The sequence below is a fragment of the Impatiens glandulifera genome, chromosome 5, assembly GCF_907164915.1.
Source record: "Impatiens glandulifera chromosome 5, dImpGla2.1, whole genome shotgun sequence".
Lineage (NCBI taxonomy): Eukaryota > Viridiplantae > Streptophyta > Magnoliopsida > Ericales > Balsaminaceae > Impatiens > Impatiens glandulifera.
The window spans coordinates 43,772,646-43,791,315 of record NC_061866.1 but is presented as its reverse complement, the minus strand read 5'-3'; the positions used below and the strand labels follow the sequence as shown (position 1 = coordinate 43,791,315).

The 18,670-nt window shown below is 27.6% G+C and overlaps 1 protein-coding gene across 1 annotated transcript; it reads right to left on the bottom strand.

Moving 5' to 3' along the window:
* Positions 1-11,264: 11,264 nt before the first annotated feature.
* On the bottom strand, positions 11,265-18,428 carry LOC124939440 (adenylate isopentenyltransferase 5, chloroplastic-like). Its single transcript, XM_047479916.1, has 2 exons — positions 18,305-18,428; positions 11,265-12,283 (listed from the first exon to the last, which is right to left on the bottom strand). The coding sequence occupies exons 1-2, from the start codon at positions 18,426-18,428 to the stop codon at positions 11,280-11,282; spliced, it is 1,128 nt and encodes a 375-aa protein (XP_047335872.1). The 3' UTR covers positions 11,265-11,279.
* Between the last annotated feature and the right edge of the window lie 242 nt (positions 18,429-18,670).

The following is an 18,670-nucleotide window of genomic DNA, read 5'->3' as shown; positions in this document are numbered from 1 at the left end:
TGAAGTTTGATTAGATTGAAATTATTTAAATAACTTCGTATATGGATATAATATAACTCGCTAAAATATCTCAAATGACAAGAATGATTTTTACGAGATGAAATGTCAGGAGTTCAATTCTTATTTAAAACACTTTAAGTTAAAATGAGTGTCATGTGGATATTCATACTACCCTTCTATATTAAAATAAATAACATGAAATTGTATAATTATTATTCAGAGAGGTTTATGAAACTTTGTATAACTTTAAACTAGTAATATTAAAATTTTAAAAATACAAAAAAAAAAATATTTATTTGCATAATTAAGTATATGGTAAAAATTATAATAACTTTGTTATTATTAGAGTTGAAAATGAAATTAAATAAAATAAATGTTGAATAAATAAGTTAAGAGTAAAATTGAGATGTGAAAAGAGATAAATAACCTATTGTTATTAAAATAAGAAAATGAAAAAACATGAGAGATAAATATTTTTTTTACTATTAAAGCGTATGTAATAGAAAAATAAATTATATATATTTATTATAAAGACTGTCATCTCTTCTCTTGACATATGAAAAGTTACTCCAAACTAACAAAATAATTATTTTTAATATTAATATAGCTATTTATCGAATTTTAGGGCTTTTACACATTTCTTATTACATCCTCGAATCCAAATGTAACTTTCTCTCATTTTCATTTCTGACTCCGTTTTAAAACACTTGAACCGGCCCGATCATCGGGTATTTACAAGCTGTCAGATATACGGGTACTTATTACCATCACTAGTAAAAAGTATCACTTTAGGTAGAAAACAAACATAATACAAATCATAGAGTGAATTGTCACAAGTGTAATCTAAATATATCTTCAATAAAAGTCCACAAAACATACTGTTAACATTAAAATCAGCTAATCATACAAAACAAATAACTACACTTGCACAAAACATATATCAATTTTAAACTATATCATATAGCAAACTGAGTTAATTATAATATTTAGTTATTGTATAGGTAAGTAAACATGACTTAACTTTAACACTTCTTTCTAGTTATACTATTAAATGTACATCAATCAATTTTGTTATACATAGAAAGTTACCATGCCAACGGTAATGAATTTATTAAAATCACAACTTTCTGAATGAGAATCAAAACATAGTAATCTATATCAATTAAAAAAAAATTATTTTATTATCTCAATTTGCATCAAAACTTGTTTATTTTCTTATCATGCAGTATGCTCGTTTTGCTTAATAATTTTAAAATTGGTTCAATTTAACTCGTCATTTTTATTTTTTGGTTAACAATCGCATTGATATGATTTTAAAAATGAAAATTATATTTAAGTGAAGAATTATAATTAAGGAATAAAAATGTATTTAGAGATGATTTACAAACTAAGTGAATTCACACAAATGTTAACAAATTTGAGCCCTTTCAAAAGTTTAGAAGCAAAAATGAGACTATTACATGTTAAAGAAACAAAGTTCCAACAAACTTTGATGAATATGGATGAAGTTTCTATACTATTAAATATCATTTAATTAAGAGATTGTCTTCTTTAGAGTTTAATTATGTGAATTTCTTGGTTTATTTATTTTTTACATACAAATTCTTTATTTAAACAATAAACTTATATAAAGATACTTTTTATTATAAGTATTTTTGTTTGTAATAACTTATTTGTCACAATTATAAAAAGGGAATGAGGCATGCTTCAATATAAATTAAGAACTCACAATTATATACAATGACTTTTAACTAATACAGACTATCTTATATCAAGTTAATTTTTATCTTTCTCAATTTCTTTTAATCGTGGATTTTTTTCTAATATCAAAATTCGTTTCGTTGCAATTAAATATCACTAATTTTTTCTTATAATTTTATAAAAAAAACTTGGTATATATCGAACAAAAAAAGTATATAACTAGTATTCTTCGGTTTGATGATCTAGCTCCTGAATGACACAAAGTTTTTTTAGACACTGTGTTAGATTTTCGTATTGAATGTGATGTTTCATATTTATCCTATCTTTGGAGAGTATATTTCTTTTATATGTTTTCTGATTTTTTTTCTCTTAAAATTATGTTATAAAACTGTTTGGGTTTCACTATTTGATTATGATTTTTATAATTAAATAAATAAATGAAAATTATTTTATCTTAAGAAAACAAATTGTATAAACATTCATATTTATATAACCAATAAAAATACATTTATTCTTAAATTGACATTATGATCCTAACACCTAACACGTAACAATACACATTGTATAAAAATATTTACGTAACTCAATATTTTATGTATATTATTTCATTAACTAAAATATTAAAATATTTTATATTTTTTTTTGTTTATTATTATTATTATTAAATATTACTATATTTTAAGTGGTGATTTTCTCCTAATAACTCAACTTTTCATATTCTATGCTGATCGAAAAGACAAAACGAAAACGAATTTAATGAAAACATAGAACTTAATTAATATAATTAAAGGTGGCACCAAATTTAGCAAGTTGGCAGACAAATATATAATGAATAGACCAAAACAAGAATGAAAAGACAGACCAACAAAAATAGATGAAATAAAGAAATATTATTGTAGCTATGGATACCTAAATAATAATAAATATATTAATACCTAGCTATATTTATATGAATAATATATTATATATAGGATTGATGGATGCCTGGCTTAAGCTACTTTGGCATAAGGACCACACATGATCTTTTTCTTATAAGTGGGGGGGGGGGCTCAACTACAAATATATAATTATATGTATTCAAATTAAGCCAAGTCTTTTTCCTTCTGTTCACCCTATGCTCTAATTTTAGCCCTTTTCAGACAAACAGAATAACTCTTAACTTTGCTTTCTATTTTATTTATTCTGCTTATTTGGAAATAATAACTTAATTAATCCCTTACAATATTATAAAGGACCCTTAAATGGAACAATTTTGAATATGTTCACATTTAAAGTGAATTAAGAATCACTAAAGATAGAGGAAATTGATCTAGCCATCTAATCTTGATTAGACAACCCTTAGCTAACTTCACTTTTCATTCATTTGCCCCAGCAAAATGAAGGTATTCTTCACTATGCAGGCTTGAATTATATTGTTTTTTTTTCCTTCTGATTATCATATTGAAAAATCATAGTAAATATAAACTTATTATAAGATGGAGGATAATAGAATATACATACCTTTCATAGTATATATTGAGCATAGGCTGCGATGGTTTAGTGGTTTGTTGCTCGGGGATATTTATAGTTTATTTCACAAGTAATAGTACTACTCGAGTTTGGGGTGTTACAGGTGGGTACAAAGTCGACCCAGTGGTAGTAACAAAGTGTCACGGGGAGCATCTCCTGAATCCTGCAAGAACAAATCCTAACCTGGGAGATGAGACTACAAATGATATTGCAACGAAGATGTCACGTGACTAAGTTGGGGAGATGCTCGGGGTAATTATAGTATATTTCCTCAAAGGATCCACTCTTCTAACTTAGCGATAATAAGATGTGGATATCCTCAGCCTCTTTGAGAGGTCCTGAGTTCAAGCATGTTTGACAACAAGTTCTGCGCATGTTTAAATAGTTAACTATGTTTGCAGGTTATATGATTAATCTCGTGTGGCCACATTTTTTTTATATTTACTCACAGCTAACTGTATCCGGGTTTGAGACGTTACATTACTAATACCCCTCTTGTCTTGTATGATTAGTAGTAATGCATGTTGAAATTTAATTAAAATTATGTATGATTGTTGCACATGCAATACTTAACGTATTATATGCTACGAGTAAAATCATGTTTTGTGGTTGTTGTTGTGTATAATTTTTTTTTTACAAGAGTCATCCAAGTTATCTTAAGAATTTTCAATTTTCAATAACATCAAATTTTATATATGTATGTGGAAACTTTATAAGTTTAATTCTCAAGGAGGATATCCCAACCTCCTTGAAAGGTTCTGAGTTCGAGCATTTCTGGTTATAAGTTCTATGCCGTTTTAAATGGTTAAATATGTTTGTAGACTATATGTTTAACCCTTCTGGCCACATTTTTTTTATATATTTTCTCACAGGTAATTGTATCCGGGTTTGAAACGTTACATTACTAATACTCCTCCAGTCATTATGATTAGTAGTAATATAAGTTGAAATTTTAATTAAAATTATGCATGATTGTTTATAAATAAAATCTTGCACATGCAATACTTAACAAATACATTATTAAATTTGTAAAGTTTTTATAAATATGCTACGAGTAAAATCATGTTTTGTGGTGGTTGTACGTTGTGTACAATATTTTTTTTACATGAGTAATGCAAGTTGTGAAAATATCATTAGGTTTTATATATGTATGTAGAAATCTTATAAGTTTAATTCTCAGTTCAACGGCAATAAAATGTGGATATCCTCAACCTTCTTGAGATCTTGAGTTCGAGCATGTCAGGCGACAAGTTCTGAACCTAATTAAATGAATAAATATGTTTGCAACTTAACCCTTGTGACCACATTTTTTTATGTTTCCTCACAGGTAATTGTATCCGGGTTTAAGACGTTACATTACTAATACTCCTAATGCAGGTTGAAATTTTAATCAAAATTATGCATGGTTGTTTAGAAGTAAAATCTTGCAAACAAATATATTATTAAATTTGTAACCTTTTTTAAATATGCTAGGAGTAAAATCATGTTTTGTGGTTGTTGTTGTGTACAATATATTTTTTTTACATGAGTAATGGAAGTTGTGTTGAAAATTTTCAATTTTCAATAACATTTCTCTAGCTTAACGTCACTACGCCAATAAAAGGTGGATATTTCCAGCCTCTTTGAGAAGTTCTGGTTCGAGTCTGTCTGACGACAAATTCTGTGTCTGGTTAAATGGTTAAGAATGTTACAAGCTATATGTTTAACCCTTTGTGGCCACATTCTTTTTTTTTTATATTTTTTCACATGTAATTATATCCGGGTTTGAGACGTTACATTACTAACCCTCCTCCGGTCATGTATGATTAGTAGTAATGCAATTAAAATTACGCATGATTGTTTAGAAGTAAAATCTTGCACATGCAATACTTAACAAATACATTATTAAATTTGTAACCTTTTGTAATTATGCTTCGAGTAAAATCATGTTTTGTGGTTGTTGTTGTTTAAAATATTATTTTTACTTGAGTAATGCAAGTTTTTTTGAAGATTTTCAATAACATTAAATTTTATATTTTTATATATGTATGTAGAAATCTTATAAGTTTAATTCTTTTTTAAAGGATAAAAACCCAACTTTATTATTTTATTAAATTTTGAAGATTGCAAGATACTAATGAAAATACATAAAAAAAAATAATAATAATTCAATTCAAATTATGACAAGATTTATTATAAATTATTCGAAAACTACTTAACTGTCATACAAAAACAGCAAAAGAAAAATCTAAAAACACATCAACAAATTCCTCAATAAGGCTTTTTAGGGTTATTAGCGACGGAAAATAAAGCTGTCGGTTTACGTCGCTATTATCCTTTTAACGATGATAACCACTACGTAGTTCAAGCCTATTATGAACGATGTTAAATGAATTAGCGACGGGATATAAACCCGTGTCATAAATTTGTTTTTTAATTAAAACTATATTATTGTAAATGACAATATTTTTAAAAATTATATTAGAATCTACATGGGTAGGACCGTTATTAGCTTCACTAAGTAATTTTAAATCACTTTATATATTAGGCATTGAAATCATTATTCTTTAAATTTTTATACTTCTCATTGTTAATATATATGAGACAATTATAATATACATTTTATTTCATAAATGTCCATATTCTTTACAAATATAATATTATTGTACCAAAGTCAAATAGGAGAAAAAAAATAAAGTTCCACCGTCCAATTTGAATGTTATGAAATGATATATAAATAAATTGTAGTAGATATCAACTCTTGAATAAAAAACGAAAATGACTTCCATGGAGATTACCCTTTTAATCCCTCGAAATTGGATTATTTCGAGGGTTAATTATAACGTGACTAGGTCTAGGAATGAAATGTGTTGAGGTCTCTGCTGATCTGAGTTGGGAATTTTTATTTTCTAAATTAAGAAAAATAAATCAGAGGAGTAGAACCCTTATGAGTCAAATAACATGCTTTGTTTTAAAATGGATAAATAAAAGCTGTAACTTAAACATGCAAGCATCACCTTAATTTCTCAAAAGACAATTTCAGTTCATTTTTATTGAATATGATGTAACTAATATATTTATCTTTTTTAAATTGCGGTTCATAAATGATTATTATTATTTTTGAGAAACAGTGGTTCGTAATATTTTATTTTTCTTGTTTTTGAAATTCATTATAATATTTTGTTAGCCTAATTATTTAATTTTTCAAACAAGAAGATGCAAAATCTGTTAGTTCTCTAGTATTGATGATCTGAATTTATTTTTTAGAATTGAAAATAGACAACGGATTAAGTAGGTATTCCGCAAACACACTTAACCATTTAAACAGACGCAAAATTTGCTGTTTGTCGGGCTTGAACTTAGAAACTTAGGGTTAATATCCATTTTTTATTGTTGTTAGGCTAGAAGAGGGGATGGTGTTCTGAATTTTAGGATGATATTTTTGAAGCCTTTAATGTTAGATGATTATGATTAATTATAGTGCATCATTTCTATTAATTCATCGGGTGGTAATATTTTTTTGTATTTTTTTACTTAAGACAATTAATGTAATAATATTTATTGATCTATTTTTTTTAATTTACTATTTTATTGCGATTAAATATATTAGTGAAAGATTTTTATCCTTTTAAAAAAATAATCTTAACCTAACTAATTTTTTTATGAACAATATTCGTTACATCTTGTTTGTTAGATGTATCTTATTAGTTGTATCGTTTCAAAAGTTTGACTACAAAATATTTTTTTTATAGAAAAATTAATTATTGAAGATTTTGGAATTATGTAATGTATTAGAGCTTCTTAATATCTAAAGTCTACAATAGAGTAGTCAGGATGAACAAGAGTAATGCCTTCGTAGCATAGTGGTATTTTGTTCGCTTTGTAAACGAAAGGTTTTGAGTTCCAGTCCGTCAGACGGTAAGTTCTGCTTGTTCTTGTTAAATTGGTTGAGTATTGCCTTCGTAGCATAGTGGTATTTTGTTCGCTTCTTAAAAAACTAATTTACGACGAAAAGTCCAACGTTGAAGGAAATACAGCAAATTGAGGCGTCGTAAAACAACCAAGCGTTTTTTTTTTAAAAACGGTTTAACACCACTTCATTAAAAAGTCTAAAAAGTGAGAGGGTAAATAGTCAAAACAACTGAGGTTTGAACGGTTTGATAATAATATTGCGTATGATTTCTCAACTATATTTGCGATGTTTGTTATAACATTTTCTTTCCGGTAAATTGTTTATGAAGGATTTTCTAACAAAATTTGCAGTATTTATTGTGATGAATTTTCCTACCAAATTTAAGACATTTTTTTAGACAATTAATTTAAGACAATTTATCTGACATCCAAATATAGTTGTTGTTAGAATTTCCAAACTAATAAATAATTTATCTTTTATTTATTAATTATTTTATCTGCTTTGTAAATATATTTTAAAAGAATTTGTATTTATATATTTATTTTTAATATTATAGTGAGAAATTCATTTACTTATGGGGAATATTATATATTTAAATATAATTTATTGAACTTTTATAAAGAAAATACCTTTAAATCCATATAAATTTATAATAAATCTAAAGAGATGTCAACCAATTCCCTATTCAAATTTAAAATCATAAATGAAGATAACACTAATGAATTGATTGCATCTTTTTACCATTTTTATCATAGATAAAAAAACCAACTTTAATGAATGAATATATCAACCTACTCACAATTACATGTGCAAAGTAATCATTTACAATAAATCAAGTTATACCACGAATTTTATCCAAAATTAAAACACATAATTTTTTAATATTAAAGACTAAAATAATAAAATACTTACCTATTCATTTACTACTAGCACACTTCTAGCAAAATTATTGTTCCCTTCTAACTAAAGTGAAAATAATAAATATGTATAAAATTCTTGTTTTGAAAAAAATAAAATCCAAAAGGTGTTACAAATATGGCTGATTCAAAATTTAACTAAAAGTGAAAATATATTTTAGATGAGACTTATGGTATCATTTTCAATGTTGCATAAGAAATGTTTGATGAATTAAAGACTCAAGTAAGTAGACTCATAATTGCACACTTGATTCCATGGCAATAGTGATTAATAGACAATTAACAACAATTTTAACATGGATTGTCCCCTATGACTTCAACAATATCTCCGAAAAAGTTTGTTAATATTTGGATTAACACGACATATAATAAATATATATATATATACATTATGCAACAAACCAGGGACGGACCCAAGAATCGGAGGTGGGGTGGGCTTAAAAAAAATTAGAATGAGTTAAAATAAAAAATTTGGAAAACACAAGTAAATAAAGATAAATTTTACCATTATTTTAATAAATAAATAAACAAAATAGTGAATTCTATTGATTTTTTTTAAAAGTAAGGGATAATGTCACATTTTAACCGTAAAAAAAATTCGGGGTGGACTTCAGTCCACCCGAACCCCTATATAGATCCGTCCCAAACGTGTGTATATATATATATATATATATATATATATATATATATATATATATATATATATATATATATATATATATATATATATATATATATATATATATATATATATATATATATATATATATATTCGGATCACTTACAATACACGGCTCTATGAAGGAAGGGCTTGGCTTAGGAGCGTTTTCAATATGATTCAAAGAAACTAGCGGACTGATAAAAATAGGTGAAAATTCTGACATCACCACTGACCACTTGTTTTCTCGCTCCTTGCTCGCGGAGCGGCATACCAAAAAAGAAGATACTGAAAAAGAACATATTCTTAAATAGCGAGTCCTAGTTTTTATCTTATCAAGCTATTTGAAGAAGAAAGCCTGATGACTTTGTTCTTTCTATTGTCACGGGCATCATATTTATTTTATTCCTTCCTGAAATGCTATTTTTCAGCCTTCTTCTTATTCCTACGAAGGTAAGGCCTTTCACTTCAAAAAGGGGTTAGAGTGGGGAAATGTGGTGATTCATATTTTTCGTGTCTACTCAAAAGTTTCATGTTGAAATTGAGGGTAACAATTATCTGATCCTTTGAATTGTTCGAATTTTTTAAAGGAATTTTATAGAAATTCCATTTTGAAACTCATGTAATTAATCTCTTTTGGTTAACCCGAAACATGGAATAGATCCATGAGGAATCTTATTTAGTTCGATGTGGTAGAGGGGCAAAACCCTAAATAAAGTCCAAGAATTCTCTGAGTAAGAATTATTGGATCATCACTTATTCGATGAATAGTTATAATCACTAAGAATAAAAAAAAAAAATTTGCCTTTATGGTAAAAATAAGCACCATCCACCTTAATAAGATAAGATAAGGTCCCAAAAGGCGAAATCTCGGTAAGCTTGATGATCTCCTTTTTTTTACCCATAGGTATTGGTATTTATCCCGATTTCATTCTTTCATTATCGGTTGACAAGGTCGAAGTTATTCTATCGAATTTTTTTTATAGATAGTTTTCATGAATAAAACAAAAAAAATCTTTTTTTAAGAGAAGAAAAAAAGTATATATTATTAATATATATATATATATATATATATATATATATATATATATATATATATATAACCACCATCAGACATTTTGCAATAAATCTAGGTGTTTTTTGAAGATTTAAAGTATAGACATAATTTTAATTTCTTGAATCTTCATCCTATTTATACTGAGAGATGAACAAAATGATCATCAAAGGTCATTGTACCTACCAATGCTCCCAACACATGGGATTCAAGTAGGTCAAATAACCTCATAGTTCTCTATTTCAAGTAATGAATGTATTTCAAAAATCTTTATTAATTTTAATTTCCAATTCATGTACAGATATTTTAATACAAGACAACTTCCTAGTTTAGTTTTCGATAGTGATTGTGTTTTAGTATATATACATAATTATAAAAAAAAACTCACCTGCATTTTGCCCACAAGCTCCGTCATTAAGAGCAAATCTATGTACAAGCCCACCTGGGTAGTCCAAATATTTTGTATGCAAATATTAATAACGACGATAATATACCGTCGTTATTGATAATATTTCGTCGCTAAAAGATATTAGCGACAGTAAATTATGTATATTTTGTTTGTTTGATTGATATTATTAGCATTTTAGCCCGGATAAATTTTATAAAAAAATTTAGTTCGGGTAGATTTTAAATCCTAACTCCCTTGTCAGTCGTAGACTTGGAGAGCGAGATCTGGTTTGGTTCGTGATGTTAGAGTTTTCGATAACCATATAGTATCCGACTATGACCATTAGATATACTTTAACTATAGTATCAAACTAACATTCATACATTACAACTATATTCCACTAGATAAAATAATATGTAGTTGAGTAGTATACGAATAACATTTAAACTTTTTTAAAATCTCAATTTTTTTATATATAAATTGATGCTTTTGATACTCATTACTATGTTCTTTTAAATGTTTGACTGTGTTATTAATAATTTAGTATTATGACCAACATTTATTATAATTTATTTATTTTAAAAAGACATTATAATAAAAAGTTATCAATCTATAATAATAATAATAAAAGTAAACATTTTATTCAGGTATAAATAAATGTACAAAACTTCAGAAAATGGTGGGACCCACAAAGTGGCGAGTCACACACTTATTTATTTATTGGGAGTACATACAATATCTGTCACAATCAACGGTGATTATTGGACGACCCCACAGTAGTACCGTACGCCGCCGCGCTCCATACAGAAGCTGTTTTAGCACGATTTTTTTTTTCAAATATTCCTTAGGCTTACTTATTCTTTATGATTAGCCGCCAAATATTAGATTTTTACTTAACGACCTGATATGACAGCAAACTCCAAACTATATCGAACAATAAATTAAAAAAAAATAAAAAAACCTCAAAACTGCCTCGTTTCGTACTCGATTTCTCTCGATTTTTCTTGGTTATTCGATTACCCTTGCTCGGCACGGGCTCAATCCAATGATATCGGTTTACGCCAAATTCTTTTGTATCCCTCTTTTTTGAACATGTGGCTCGGTCCTCATTGGATATCATTGGTGCCGGTAAGGATAGGATGGAACTAACCATGTTTTTTTTAACGTGTCACCGTGGCAACTGCGTTCGTAGCGAAGGGCATCCTTGGATTGGTATTAATTGGCGGGATAAGAACATGTCCATCGTCCCTTAGAAAATCGCGTACAATCTCAATGCTAGGTTCGGTCACTAGACGTTTCCAAGCCTCTTGGAATCCATCGGGATTACCTCGTTTTTGAAAAGCCTCGGTCGCGTCTAGGCGATGAACCGTCCATTCAAGTTGCGTTTGAAGCCTTATAATGTTCATATGTTGGCGTTTAGCTAATTTACAAGTATTGGTCTTGATTTTTTCAATAGCCTTTCTTAGTATTTTAACCTTAACTTCACAACTCACTTTCGGGTCCCACTCAATTCTAAAGAAATCATCCATTTCCGGCACTCCGATTGCCTGTCTAATCCCACGGCTGTAATCAGCCGTGGGATTAAAAATCCCTCTAACCTCGTCAACCAATCCAATCTCCACCATCCTATCGACCCTTTCCGACAAAAACGAGTTTAAAACTTTAGAAGAAACATCCGCCCATAGAAAACAACACTCGTATTTCGACCTAAACTCATAATCATCATTCGCAAGCGCCTTAATGTAAGAATTCGAACCTCCAGCGATGATCGGGACACGCCCGCGTTTAACTATCGAACTCAAGGCATCATTCGCGTGTCGACAAAAGTCATCCGAGGTGAAATCTTCGTCGGAATCTGCAATACCCATTAAGTGATGGGGCACGCCGCAACACTCATCTTCCGTAACCTTGTTAGTAACAATCTCCAAACCTCTGAAAATTTGTATTTTGTCTGAATTCACAACTTCCGCCGGAAAACGGCGGGCGATGTCAATTGATAGCTTCGATTTTCCGGTGCCGGTTGATCCCATAACTACAATAACCTTTTCCTTGCGCCACCAAGGAGGGTTAATGAATGGGTCCATGGTGATTCCCGCCGGAAAAGTTAAGAGCGGCGGCGGCGGTTGCGGCAGTTTGACGGCTGAAAATGAAATCCTCATGGAAGCTGAATAATAAAAAGAGATGAATAAATAGAAACAATAAGAATAATAATATAATTAGAGAATGAAAAGAATGCGAGCTAACTAAAACTCATCTAACATGGATCCATGTATTTGATTGATATATATACCTTTTGTGAAGAAAAGACTCTGTTTTTAGGGTTTCTGATTATGTTATTTTATATGTTCTTGGATCGATCTGGGTATGTATAGAAATGAAAAAAAGAGATTTTTTTTTGTGAATGGGAGAGAATTGATGAAGAAATTCAGTGGGCATTGGAGAGAAATTGGAAGGGTATTTATATAGAGAATTTTAGAGGTAGCGTTCAATTTACCGTGAAACCGTGTCACATCATTAAACTTATGTTTTATTGATCAGGCCACATCAAATTATAAACAAACAATTAGAAAGCTGTTGTTAGCACAATATAAATTACGTGCCTAATCAATTATTTTATTAATATTATTATTATTATTATTTTTAAGATAACATGACCCATCATTCATTACTTTTAATTCTATTTAAATTGTACTTATAATCATTCTCGAAATTTGATTTAAATAAATAATAAAAAATTATTATTTTTTAAATCGATAAAAAAAAGAGCGAGATCATATTAACAAGAAAGTGTAGTGAATGATGTGTACTTTATTGAAATGAAAATCTAATAGAAGAAAGAATTTTTAGATTTTCAATCCAATTTAGAGAAATAAATATATTTTTCGTTTTCTATCCTTCCTTATAACAAAAAATATGTTTTAGATTATTTAAAAAGAAATTATGGGACATTCACATTTTATCTTTGCTTTTGAGAGTGTATAGAGAGTAGTGGCTACCTCATAGAATTTCGACCCTCTTACTTGGATCTTGTATGGATATGCAAGAAGGGTGCTCCTAGGTGTCTTAAGGGGTTGAGTTCCTTTATCACCTAATTTAGGACAGACATTAACTACTAAGTTAGCAACACTATTCCGGAGCGAGCACGTGTGAGGGAATCTCGAAAACTAAATAGTAGTTTGTTACCCAGATAGATAGATAATTTGTATAGTTTATGGTCCCTCATTGTGTAATTCACACCATATTATTGTACGAGATCTAACCAATACTAAATACAGATTAGCATAATAGATCGATATGAACAATATTTTATTTTAGTTAAAATATTGTCTTTTATTATAGGTAAGAAGAAATTTATATATAAGATTAAAAGAAAAATGACTTATAATACATTAGTAGTGAATAGTGATACATAATAATAATGACAATTATAATTTGTAGTGTGGTTTTTTATTTGAATTATTTGTTTGGGGAGATTTTTTTTTTTTTTCAATTTGACTAGTAGTTGATTGTGGATTAAACGGTTTCGATTCCATCCCGAATATTAATAAACACAATTATAAATATATAACATTAAAATATATTTATTTATTATTTATCTAATATGAATTTTAAATATATTATATAAAAACATTATTTTATTATAGAAAAAATATTGTTTTTATTAAATATGGTATCAACAATGTCTCACGGGATTATTATTTTATTATAGAAAAAATATTGTTTTTATTAAATATGGTATCAACCATGTCTCGCGGGATTTCCTAAATTAAATCCTAAATTCGAACAGGTGAGGATGGTAGTAAATTAAAAAAAATCTAAAATAGAACGACGACGATATTAAATGCACTCCCTTGCAATATATATCTAGCTAGTGGACGAGAACAAAAAGGTTTAGTTGTAATTATTTCACTTTAAGATCCACCAAACAATTTCCTTAATGGGTTAGTAATAGGTAGCCATTTATTAACTAATCCAATGCTTAACCTCTAATTTTCATCTCAAGTAGAAAGAGTTGACTTAAACTAAAATTATTTTGATTGATCAAGTAAAATTTTTCACTATTTTATTTTTGAAACATTTGATATATATATAATTAACTTGTGTAATAATTCTACAAGATAATCATATCCACATTTTATTTCACATACTTCCCAATTAATTTAGGTATAGTTTGATTCAATTTATTCCCAGCTTATTCAAATCGTTAACGTTGAGTATTTCAATACGTTTAATCGTACAAACTTATCAATTTTATTTACTCTAAATTATTTAATTTATTCGTTAAGCAGTCAATTACATTAAATTTTATTTATTTACGATAACTTATTCGCCTCAACCGTTAATAAACCATCAAAACTAGCCCTAAATCTTTCACATTTAAAACAGTTATTATTAGTAAAAAAAAAAATCATCTATTAAATAATGTATTTATCCTTTTCTAATTTTGTTTAGTTTAATTTTTAATTCCTCTCTATCCAATTACCTTGAGATTAATGTTTCATTCATTTAATTTTTTCTTTGTACCTAAATTTAATTAGCAAATCTATAGATGATGATCTTTCTTTGTGGTGACCTAGATTTATTATTTATTTATTAAAAATATAAGATGTTAGAAATCTGTAGATGAGGATCAATCATTTAATTAATTTATAATATATAATAAATTATTGAAAGATCTTCTAAGAGATTAAATGCATGCGTCTTAAGTATCCGTGAAAAGGTTAGATCAACTCATATTTAATTAACAGCTAGCTAGATTCCCAAATCCCAATTAATCTTTGTGACAACAAATTAAATTTATAATTAAAATCAATCATTTGGGACGGTGACATGAGTTAATTTGTAATTATTTACTAGTAATAACATATTTTTAAAAGTTGTATAACTCTTGTATATTAATTTACTTAGTAATAATAAAATGCAGAGAAATGTGTTTCATTATTAAAAAAATAAACATTATATTTATTGTGGTTAAATTTTTTTCAATGTGAGAAAAATTAAGGTATATATATATATATATATATATATATTGTCCTTGTTGTGGATAGTTTTGTTGGTGCTTAACTTGGGTTACTTATTATTTTTTAAAATACTGTTGTCTAGATATATATGTGATAATTTGTAGAAGTTTTTGGGAAATATAATTTGTAATTGTTATATGAGATTTTTTTGTTTGATGTTACTAATTTGTTAAGAAATTCTTAACAGGGGCGGATTTATGTTATAACTGAGGTGATCTGAATTTTTTTTTTCCGGGTAAGTAACACAATTCCTTAAAAAAAATTAAAATTTAATTCATTATTTGTTTATTTAAATCCAAAACTAATCAACTTGTTCATCCATAATTTCCTTTTATTTTCTTCAATTTCATCCTAAATTTTTGCAAGCTCATCTCAACTCTAATTTTGAATCGGCGATGTCCCACTTTGAATCCTGAATCAGTTTCACTTATTGCTAAGACAATCAATATAGCCTCGATTCATGTCTTGTTTGAGCACAATTAGTATTTTGTTAGCTATTTTTGGTTACCAGTCGGAAAAGATCCATTTTAATCCAGCAAATTTATGATAAATTTTCATGAGTTTATCTGATATTTTTTTTCCGATGATTTTTACGATCTGGTTTCTATTTTAACAGTTAAATTGAGAAATGGCGAAACAAATTTTATTCTTATTCTCAACTCTATATATAGAACTGTCTTGGCATAAGGGAAGAATTTTGTTCCAATTTAAGATACATATGACAATTTTATTCAATTATTTATACTTAAAATAACACTAAAATCCATCTAACAACTAATTAATCAGACACAAATCATGATATTCATCTTCAAATAAGAAAGAAAATCAAAAGTTTGTTTATCATTGCAGAAAAAAACTTCTAGAGAGGAGATGAATCCAAAGTTCTAACTGTCACTATTCCAATATTAGTAATTTATTAAATGAATCAAAATTGAATTGTTTAAGTGATCTAATCAACATTGTTAAATGCTTGATTAGTCAACATGAAAGAGGATTATGAACTAATGGTTGCAATTAGGAATCCTCTTTCTAAATTACTTATCATTAGTTTATTAATATACAACATCTTTCCTTGATTCGGGTTTCAATAAATAATTAGTTAATTAAGTTTGTCATTATCTCTTCCTAATTAATTACCACTCGCTCAAGAAATAGGGTTCCTTTCATTGTAAAGCAGCGGCTGAATAATTATTTTTTTATATTCTTTTATTCTCTTTTATTTTATTTATAAACATAAATGTTACTATACCAAATTTAAGATGGATTCTTGATTTTATTTTAATAGGATTCTAACAGTATATTAGTTTAATTGGTTGCTTTGAAATAACTCATAGTTAATTGCAATTACTCTTAAGTCTTACTTATAATAATTAATACCAATTATATCTCATGTTGAGATTGGGTGTATTTTACAATATCTTGAGAAATAAGTGAAAATTCTCGAAAAGACACTTAGAAGTCTGGTTATAAATTTTTCCCAAAAAAAGTCTGGTTATAATTAGGAACCGATCAAATATCGACGCAAAATATGTTGAGGAATAAGTGAATAATACTTGCAATGTCATCTGCTAGTTATAAGAAATTGATCAAATACCGGCGGCGCAAAATATGTTGAGGAGTAAGTGCAACTTCTCGAAAATATAGAGAAAAGAAAGCTTATAAAGTGAGAAAATCATGTATAGAAAGATAAATATAAATTTTATAGCGATGTTAACTATATTTTCAACTATATAAATCTATATAACCCTTATTTTGAAGGCACGCGGATTCGCTTTGTTGTTTCTTATCTCTTTTTGAGATGATTTTTTTAATGTTTTATCTTAAATGTACATTGCTTAACAACTTTGGCAATAATATGGATTAATGAAAAATAATCTTACCTTCTAAAAATAAATAAACTATACACATTTATTGAATAATTATTGTTGTTCTTAGATTGTAAAGGAATGATCCTCATATGAATCCATTCTTCATAAAATTCAAGATCTTCTCGTTTGTTTGAATGAAAAATACTCCTTCAAAAAATAAAACTAAATTTATGCATAAAGGGTGTTACGCATTTTTCTGTTTTATTATTTTTAAATAATATTCAAATTTTGTGATTACAAAATAACCGTTACAGATATATCAAGACTAGGACGGTAATAAGAAAAAGATCCAATGCACAAAGTTACATCACATTTTATATCGATTTAAATTGTTCTTCAATGTTTATCAACGGACTATATATCACCACCTATATTAGATTGTTATAGAAAATTAAGGCAAAGATCATGATAATATGTATAATAAACAAGATTAAGAAACATTTATTAATTAATATATAATGATTTGTCATATCATAGCAGACAATAAATATGTGGGCTAAAATTAAATTGGTTTATATTGGGAAAATAATATCTTGAATACTCTTTATAGATTTCTTATTTGGGTGTTACTTTCCTAAAGTTTGATTAAAAATTTTGGGGAACTTTGTGAGTGCTTTGAATTATCTTGAATAGTATATATAGTACACATATATAGAGAGATATGTACATATGAAGATGTTAAAACAAACCATTTAAATTTCTGATTTTTTGAGGGAAAGATGATTCAGCTCTTCATAGCTGCAAAGGGTCATAACTCATTTTTTCTTCATTTTGTCTTGGCTCTATTTGTTACCTATAGATCATAATTGATCATTTATATATATATAATCAACTTTTTATTTAAATATATTCATTTTTTATCGGAGATTTAAACATATTCTCATTATTTTATCACTTTTGTTATAAAAATAAAACCAAGTTCATTAATCTATTTAATTGTGAAGATTATAACTAAAATTTAAATATATATATATATATATATATATATATATATATATATTAAAGTTTACATTATGACATGATTTATCATTCATAATACAAATCAAATATCATTCATATGAAGATAGTTAAGCAACACAGAAACTGAAAAAAATAAAATGGTTATAAATGCATTCAATGCAGCCGCATATAAGAATTGATATTGAATAAAAAGACTCGTAAGAATTGATATTGAATAAAAAGACTCGTAAATGATGGTCAATTCAGGCTTCTAAGTGTCACTCGAGCGCCGAAAGTTAGGTTTTATTTCAATGGTAACTAAAAAAAATAGCTTTCAAGCATCCGAATCCTATGTACGTAGCGGGGCACCACGTGAATGGCGACAACATCTCCTCAGGCTGGCAACAACACATGCCATGACCTCTAACAATGGCAAAACCTCCTTCTTCTTTGGCGGCTCTACATCATTGGCGTCGATCATTCCCAATGCCGACCATGCTCAAGATCCATCTAGCTAGATTCTCATTGTTATATAATCAATATGTATAAATTAGTTTAAGACCGGATTTTTAGATCATAAGTTGTGACGAGATTTCATAATTTAAATAAAGGGTTAGAACATGCAGAGAAATAGACAAAAGAAAATTTTAAGAAAAAATAAAGATATTAAAGAAAACCATAAAATAGGTACCAAACCAAAATAAGCACATACATTAAAGATAT

Bases quoted from the DNA above. Each gene is read 5' to 3' on its own strand.
- LOC124939440 (XM_047479916.1), bottom strand. From the start codon at position 18,428: ATGATCGACGCCAATGATGTAGAGCCGCCAAAGAAGAAGGAGGTTTTG. The intron at 12,284-18,304 runs GTACATAGGATT...TTTATTATTCAG, and splicing joins TTCACGTGGTGCCCCGCTAC to CTTCCATGAGGATTTCATTT.